General features: G+C 30.2%; 2 protein-coding genes across 2 annotated transcripts; one reads left to right on the top strand and one right to left on the bottom strand.

The window, feature by feature from the left end:
• The first annotated feature begins 668 nt into the window (after positions 1 to 668).
• LOC107475575 (cytochrome P450 704C1) lies at positions 669 to 4821 on the top strand. The gene is made up of 6 exons (XM_016095238.3): positions 669 to 1035; positions 1763 to 1978; positions 2216 to 2506; positions 3077 to 3403; positions 3725 to 3928; positions 4401 to 4821. The coding sequence occupies exons 1-6, from the start codon at positions 742 to 744 to the stop codon at positions 4587 to 4589; spliced, it is 1521 nt and encodes a 506-aa protein (XP_015950724.1). The 5' UTR covers positions 669 to 741; the 3' UTR covers positions 4590 to 4821.
• Positions 4822 to 5333: 512 nt separating this feature from the next.
• Positions 5334 to 8243, bottom strand: LOC107475726 (protein PYRICULARIA ORYZAE RESISTANCE 21). The gene is made up of 3 exons (XM_016095371.3): positions 8097 to 8243; positions 7911 to 7995; positions 5334 to 5899 (listed from the first exon to the last, which is right to left on the bottom strand). Exons 1-3 carry the CDS (start codon positions 8106 to 8108, stop codon positions 5430 to 5432), a joined length of 567 nt encoding a protein of 188 aa, XP_015950857.1. The 5' UTR covers positions 8109 to 8243; the 3' UTR covers positions 5334 to 5429.
• Between the last annotated feature and the right edge of the window lie 317 nt (positions 8244 to 8560).

Raw genomic sequence — 8560 nt, forward strand, 5'->3', positions numbered from 1 at the left:
ATTTAGGTAAATTTAGTTATGTTATTAAAAATTTTGAATATTTTACTATGACATTATTAATTATTTTGATAGCTGATATTTTTTATTAAAAAAATAAGTCAAACAATATATAAATATACACAAATATATAATAATTATTTTAATAACTAATTTTGATATTCATAGAATATTTTTAAAAACAAAATATATTAATAACACATTAATGCCTATTAATACACTAATAAATTTAATTTTATACCATCTTATAAAAGTTTTACACGGAAATTAAAATTTTAATTAATTTTTAAATTCACAGTTTAAATAATTTTCATCTATAATAATGTAAATTTTTTTTTATATTATTAATACATTAAAATTAAAATTTAAAAACATAACTAAATAAGTGCCGGAATTTATCTAATTAATAAGGACTACAACAATGTTATTTATTTTCAGTAAAAAAAAAAACAATGTTATTTATTTAATAAGAAGTGTTTCAAGAAAGAGTTTTAATATTTCATTTTAATGATTAGAAAAATAATTGAAATTCCTAGGCTAATAACCTATTATTGGTCAGAAAAAGACAGAATACCTTGCAAAATGTCGTACACAACTACAAGTCTACAACTACTGAAAGTTACCAAGGTCCAAGGGCACCATCAATTTATTCCTTGGATCCTATAAATGAAGTTGCAACTTGCAACCTTTGCAACTGAACTAAACTAAACTATAAACTCTGTTGACTTTACCACATCATCATAAATGGATTTTCTTCATAATCCTTGTATCTTTGCATCTCTTTCTGCAGGTTTAGTTCTTCTGTTGGCACAATTTCTGTTCAGAAGAAGAGATAGAAAGAAGAAGAAGTACCATCCAATTGGTGGCACAGTGTTCAACCAAATGATGAACTTCAATAGGCTGCATCATTACATGACTGATCTTGCAGGAAAGTATAAGACTTACAGATTGCTGAGTCCATTCAGGAATGAGATTTACACTTCTGATCCTATCAATGTTGAGTATATCCTCAAAACCCATTTTGAAAATTATGGAAAGGTACAAACTTTTTGCAGATGCTAGAATAATATTCATTGATTTTCAGTTTTTTTGGGATATATTAAAATTGGGTTGGTTAAATAGGTTAAATAAACGATTTATGGTTGTGGTTCTTATAAAACTTTTGTTGTGGTCTTAGCCCAAATTTTTTTAGAAGTAAATGAAATTCTTTGCGAATATTATTTCACATTACATACCAATTTGGACCCTTTTTTTAAGCCTTTAAGATATTAGTAACTATGTAGATGGATATTAGCTCAGCTGCGTTCAGGATAAAAAATAAATAAATAATAAAAAACTTCATTACTTTTATTCCTGGTGAGGCAACAGTCATATTTATTTTCTTGCTGATTTTAATTATAAGATTGAATCAGTTAGGAGGTTCTGAGTTTCCTGTTATCATCTTCATGTGATAAAGCAATGATGTCTTTCTATTTATACTTCTCCTTCAAAATCTGGACATGGTGTGATGTGGTTGTTCTGGTTGTCAATTTTAGGAACATTTTTCATATATTGTCCTTTGGAGAATACTGATGAAACTTGTACATAGATTTTGGAAACTGTGAATTCTGATTAATAAAAAGCAGGTTAATAAGAGCATTAATAGTAATAGGTACATATAGAAGATGTTATGTGATGTAATTATTTTGAGTCAGTTCAATTATCAAAAAGATGAAACTAAGTTAGCCATATTGTCTTCATTTTTATTCTCAAAATCTTGGTGCAGGGAATGTACAACTACCAAAATTTAAGGGATTTCCTGGGTGATGGAATCTTCACTGTTGATGGCGAGAAATGGCGCGAACAGAGGAAAATATCAAGTCATGAATTCTCCACCAAGATGTTAAGAGATTTCAGCATTTTTGTATTCAGAAAGAATGCAGCAAAAGTTGCAGATGTGGTGTCTGAAGCTGCAACTTCAAACAAGACATTGGAAATCCAAGTAGGTTTATATATATTCTCGGTTTAATTACTCTAAGATTCCTATAGTTTTACTCGATTTTCAGTTAGGTCATTATAATTTAAAAGTTTGTAATAAAGTTCTCATATTTTACAAAAATTTTCAATCATCTCCTATACCGGAACCTGATTGAAAATTTAAACTATATGCTCTAAAACATATTATATGATTTCCTTTTCTTGTCTCATCGGTGTTAACTTGATCCAAAATCTTATGTAGGACCTTTTCATGAAATCAACTTTGGATTCAATATTCCAAGTTGCATTTGGAACTGAACTTGACAGCATGTGTGGATCAAGCGAAGAAGGGAAGAACTTCGCCGACGCTTTTGAAACTTCAAGTATGCTTACTCTTTTCCGGTATGTCGATGTCTTCTGGAAGATAAAGAAATTTCTGAATGTTGGATCAGAGGCTGTCTTAAGAAAGAATACCAAAATCTTAAACGACTTTGTCTTTAAGCTAATTAACATAAGAATGCAGCAATTGCAGACTTCAAAGGATGATTCTGCTGTAAGTTTACTAGTTAAAAGTTGTGTCTCTAATTGAAAAGAAAATATATTAGCTTAAATAAGTTTTCAATCTATGTAAAGTTTGTGACATTTTGTTTTCCCCCCTTCAAATAATTTAGTTTTGAACCCTATGAAATTTAAATATTTGTTTTGGTCCTTGCTGTTAGTAAATGTTAACGTGACAGATTAAATGCTATGCCACAAGATGAGACAAGAGATACTTAGGGTGTGTTTGGTTTGCATTTTCATTTTCAATATTTTTTGTTTTTAGAATTTTGTGAAGAAAAAAGAAAATAAGTAGCGAAAACAGAAAACAAGATTTTATTGTTTTTACTATTTTCACTTTTTCCTTCAAAAATCTTGAGAACAGTAACACTGAAAATGAAAACATCAACCAAATACAACCTTAGTTTTAACTGTCATGTGAATATTTGCTGCAGATAAACTAATTGTAGGTACCAAAACCAAACATTAAACCAAGTCACAAATTTTACAAGGACTAAAAACTTATATATAACCCAAATAGGCTTACATGTATTATGCATTTTCTCACTTTGGATGGAATATGCAGAACAAACATGGTGACATACTCTCAAGGTTTCTGCAACAGGAGAAATATGATTCGACATACTTAAGAGACATAATTCTAAACTTCGTTATAGCCGGAAAAGACACAACAGCTGCAACACTTGCATGGTTTATTTACATGCTATGTAAGTATCCTGAAGAGCAAGAAAGAGCTGCAGAAGAAGTGAAAGAAGTAACAAACACAAAAACTAAAACATTTAGCAGTAGTGCTGAGTTTGTGTCTTTTGTAACTGATGAAGCTCTTGAAAAGATGAATTATCTCCATGCGGCAATTACTGAAACTCTCAGACTTTATCCTGCAGTTCCAGTGGTAAGGATATTCTTCAAGTTTATCTATTGCTTCTAAATCCCAAGATTGTTATCATCACAGATTTGCAGTGTTTAAGATTGTAGGGTAAATCTCAAATCTTTTCTCTGAAGAATTCGTCCATCGTCATTTGAAAAAACGTGACATATTAGTCATTCCTTGTGAAACTCATACATGCATGGAAGGACTAATATGTCTACTTTTTCTGAATGACGAGGTGCGAACTTGTTCAGTAAGAGAATAATAAGAGATAAGTTTGTCATTTTCATCAAATTTTTGTTGGGGACGAAATCAGGAGTTAACTCAAAATTGTAAGACTTACAGGATGCAAAGATTTGCTTTGCTGATGATATATTACCAGATGGATACAATGTAAATAAAGGAGATATGGTATCTTATCAACCTTATGCAATGGGGAGGATGAAATTCATTTGGGGTGATGATGCAGAAGAATTTAGACCAGAAAGATGGCTTGATCATAATGGCATTTTTCAGCCAGATAGTCCTTTCAGATTTACAGCTTTCCAGGTATTTTGATTTAATTACTCTGAAGGACCTATAATTTTCTTAAACTTTTAATTGGATCCTTAGAGTTTAAATGTTTGTAACCGATTGAGTCCTTATATTGTACAACAATTTCTATCAAATCCTTATAGTATAAACATTTCTAATTGAGGTTTTATATTGTACAAACTTTTTAACTTGATCTCTAGTTTACAATTTTGTGATCAAGTGCCTATACTATATAAAGAGTTCCAGAAACAAAATAGTCTATTTATGATCCAATATAAGACTTGATTGTAAAATTTTAAACTAGAGGGACCAAAATGAAAAATATTTATGAAGTACAAGTACCTGATCATAAATGTTAAAACTATAAGGACTTGACTTGCATTGGTTACAAACTCTTAAAACAATAAATTTTTATCTTGCATGCAAGCTTGTATTAAGGCCTGAGGCTAATTCAGAAAACTCGAAATGAATTTTCTTTTATTTGCAGGCAGGTCCTCGGATTTGTCTAGGAAAGGAGTTTGCATACAGGCAGATGAAGATATTCTCAGCAGTTTTGTTAGGTTGTTTCCGCTTTGAATTGAGTGATGAAACGAAAGTTGTTACTTACAAGACAATGATAAATCTTCATATTGATGGTGGTCTTGAAGTCAAAGCCTTCCACAGGGACTGGGACTAATAAGCATATCGTTTTTAGAACAATCCAAGCTTTATAGAGAAGCTTAATGTAATTAGAAATAGATAACAAGAATGTAAATAGTAAATACACCTATCTTTCTTGAAGTTAATATTATACATGTTATGTTTATATGAGAAGTTGGTATGTATCTCATGAATTAAAAAAAATAATTGGAATATGTTGAAGCTGCAAAATTTAAGAATTACTATACAAAATTATCCTTTGAGAGTTTTGACAAGTACATTAATCATTCTCTTTTAATTTACTTTATTTATTTATACTTTCTCATCATTTGATCCAATATTGATTAGGGTATTGTTAAATAATAAGGGATATGACTAGACAAATATTAATGTTAGATTAATTTGCTAAATCAGTACTTATTTGTGAAATAAAATGTTAAAAAGTAAATCTTTATTTGAGAAGAAAGGAGTACAAAACTACTAAATGTCATGCAATTAAAATATTAGAGAAGATAACCAATTTGAGTCAGTCAGTGATCAGCTCATTCATTCATCCACAACGGATTAATCCTTGACTTGTCGGGTTGGGGAATATTGTGGGGAAAAAAAAAGATTAGAGAAGATTATTCGAAAACTCACCCTTAGTAACTAGATGTGAAGGTTTATGTTATGAATGACCCTACAACAACATAAATAGATTTAAAAATTTGTTGAGTTCTTGGATCAATACATCTCAGTTCAATTATATTCAAATATTTAAATTTTAAAATATATCAAGAAATTTTCAAAGAGAAATTTATTATGAACCATGAGTTTGTTTCTTACATCCATTAATTACCGATGTCACACATGCTACAATTACTTGTTCCCCAAGTAATCAACTAATTGTACATTGTGATGCTTCTTCTTCATGAAAGTGTTGATAGTGACAGTTCCCATAACAAGGCCAGCTCCCACCATAACTATCATATATTGGTCTTCCATAAAAGCCCGGGAGCCCACCTGGGCCACCCTCATAGAAAAGCCCGGCCGGCGAAGAACTCACTGATGATGGGTATGCAAGAACAGAGACAGCAGGTACCGGTTCAAAGAGTTTTACTGGCTGAGTCGGGGCTGCAACATCCTGTCGTGGAGGTGATTTAGGCTTCTCCGGCTCGGCACGGGGAACAGGATGCGGCTTGGGCTTCTCGGGCGGGGGAGGTTTGGGTTTGGCTTCCACAATTTCAATGCTTTTGATGGCACCACCACCTCGGCAACAAATTTTGTCCACTAGCCTTTCTGGGCTGCAACATAGCACTTCGATGATCACTATGTCGTTCTCCGCGTCATACTTTTGCTTTAGAATTTCTATCATTTAAAAAAAAAAGAATTGTTAGTATATAATTATTTATTTACATTCTCTTATCAATTTAAACTTTTTGGGACAAGTATCATGACAATAACAAAGTGTAAAGGTATTTGAAGAGTAGAATGTGCATCAACCACCAACCAGGACCAAGGTTACAAAAAACTAACTATTAAGTTGTAGACTCTGTCATTGCTTTCATCTTTAATTTCTAGCATATTCATTTCATCAAACTTTATTGTCTAAAATTAGTGTTTGGTCAGGTTACCAAAATCAGCTGAACTCGTATATATGCATGTCAATCATTAGTGAGTTAGAAATTATTTGTCATCTACTCTTAATATATAAAAGTATATACATAACTTTATCCACGATACTTTTAAACTATTTCTCTTCTTCTACTAAGATCATGTCAGCAACATCATTTACTTAGCAAAATTTTAGAATCAACTACTCAATTTTTGCCAAATCATCTATTATTTCCAAATCAGCAAAAAAATAAAATATACAAAAAACAATACAAAAATTACCAACGACAATAATTAAAAATTAATAGTGTCTAACCAAATTTGTAACTTACAAAGACATTAAATTCATATTCATATATTTATTATATCTTACAAACAAATTTATAACTCCAATAATTAATTTATTAATTTCTATAAATAACTCATTCAATGTAATAAACATCCATATTACAAATGTCATAATAATACTATTAATTATAATAAATTTTACGTTACAAATATTCAAATTTCATACTATTTGAACTACTCATATAAATCTCTTATCACTATTCCTTCAAATTACATCAAATTTAGTACAAAAAATTTATTTCCGAACTACACAACATCTGAAACTTACTCAATGGAGATAACTATGTTGAATGTGAAAAGTGTACGAAAAAAGCATATGAAAAAGGAGATAACTACATTTGTGGCATGCGTAATCAAACACCACAGTATCCAACAATAAGGTAACTCTATATACTTTTCATAATCCCATCTATCAAATTATTAGTTACTAACCAATACTTATTTTAAGTTTAAAATTCAATTAAAGGTAATGACATTGAAGCACCACCCCAATTGAAAAATTTGTGCAACCTCACTTATATTTGAAGTCAATGTAAATTATTTTAATCTTAAAGAAAGTTCTCAACAATACACTGTTACCAAGACATTTGTTCCAACCTAAAACACTAAATTTCAACACCTATTTGTTACTAAGACATTTGTTCCAACCAAAAATACTAAATTTCAACATCCATTACAATAAATAAAACAGATAATACTAAACAAAATCATTTATTTTAGTTATTTTAGACATCATTTTTATTTCTAATTCAAATTATTCATTGATTATAGGAACCAATTTCGCCAACACTAATATCATCAAACGAATATCACATACCATCAAGAGATTAAGGAGAAAGAAAACTATGCAAATTCAAGACACATCTTCGGAAGAAGAACATATTTGCAAAGATGAAACAAACAACACAATAGAAAGTGCATATAACTCAATAATTCATAAAGAACATGCCTTCACAAAAACTTACACAGAAAGAAGAAAGCAACAACTCTAACAACAACCACTTAAAAAAAAGAGGACGAGTGCCACATAAGAAGACTAAGTTCATCAACTAAAACAAATGTAAAAATCAAACCACCAAATAAAAATGTCATTTTGTACATACAACTCTAATATCTAAATATTTTATACTACAAATTATTTTAAATAAAATACATTTTAAATTTAACTTTAGTTTACACATTTAATTTAATTCTACAAAACATAACAATTTTTAATATTTATTATATACTATCATTAATTTACTGCTTCGCACATTGCGCGGGTCTCATTCTAGTTCTCCGTAAACTTTGTTAAAAAAAATTATTTAACATAAGGTAGTGTTGGTTATAACCAAAGTTTACTCCATAAGAATGCATGGTATGTAAACTCAAAACTAAATACGAGAGAAAATTAAACCAATGTATAGTGTAAACTCACGAGGAAATTTGCTGAGGACCCTCTTTACTTTCATGTGGCATTTATAACATTGAAGGTCCACCTTCAGCTTCATTTTCGCCTTTCGCTGAATAAAATATAAACACCGAATGTTACCTTTTCTTCAAGTAAACTAAGGAATGACTACAAAGTAATAAATATACGAGAATGCATGAAGATTATTGTTACCTTTTCTTCCATGGCTGTAGAACAGAACTACTACACAAGATGCAGATTCAATAATGAGAATGATAGACACATTATACGGTCTTCACAAATGGAAAAAAATAAAAAAATAAAAAAGAAAGGAAATGAAAAGAAAAAAACAAATATAATATGGACAAGGTAGTTGTGTGTAATGACAAATGAGATAGATATAATGGTTGGAGTTGTATGAAGTATTGGGTTGGCTACTAACTATACCCTATCATCAACGAATATGCAACCGTGTAATGTGAGGACGTTAATTTTCATAACTAAAGCATTATCATATCATATCATATCATGTCATATTTAGGAAAACGCACGTGCTGGCTTCTGGCCACGGGTTGGGTAAGATTAATTTGTGTAGTCTTGCTGAAAGTGAAAAATTCCATTCATTTAGATATTGAGAATGGGCATCAGAGTAATTTCATTTAGATAGTGTTTGTTTC

This window comes from Arachis duranensis, chromosome 2 (genome assembly GCF_000817695.3).
Source record: "Arachis duranensis cultivar V14167 chromosome 2, aradu.V14167.gnm2.J7QH, whole genome shotgun sequence".
Taxonomy (NCBI): domain Eukaryota; kingdom Viridiplantae; phylum Streptophyta; class Magnoliopsida; order Fabales; family Fabaceae; genus Arachis; species Arachis duranensis.

What these genes read in the sequence shown, in the direction of transcription:
- LOC107475575 (XM_016095238.3), top strand. Translation starts at nt 742, where the DNA reads ATGGATTTTCTTCATAATCCTTGTATCTTTGCATCTCTTTCTGCAGGT. An exon ending in CTTCAAAGGATGATTCTGCT is followed by an intron (nt 2,507 to 3,076) that starts GTAAGTTTACTA and finishes TGGAATATGCAG; the next exon opens with AACAAACATGGTGACATACT. An exon ending in TCAGATTTACAGCTTTCCAG is followed by an intron (nt 3,929 to 4,400) that starts GTATTTTGATTT and finishes TTTTATTTGCAG; the next exon opens with GCAGGTCCTCGGATTTGTCT.
- LOC107475726 (XM_016095371.3), bottom strand. An exon ending in GGTCCTCAGCAAATTTCCTC is followed by an intron (nt 5,900 to 7,910) that starts GTGAGTTTACAC and finishes TTTAAATGATAG; the next exon opens with AAATTCTAAAGCAAAAGTAT.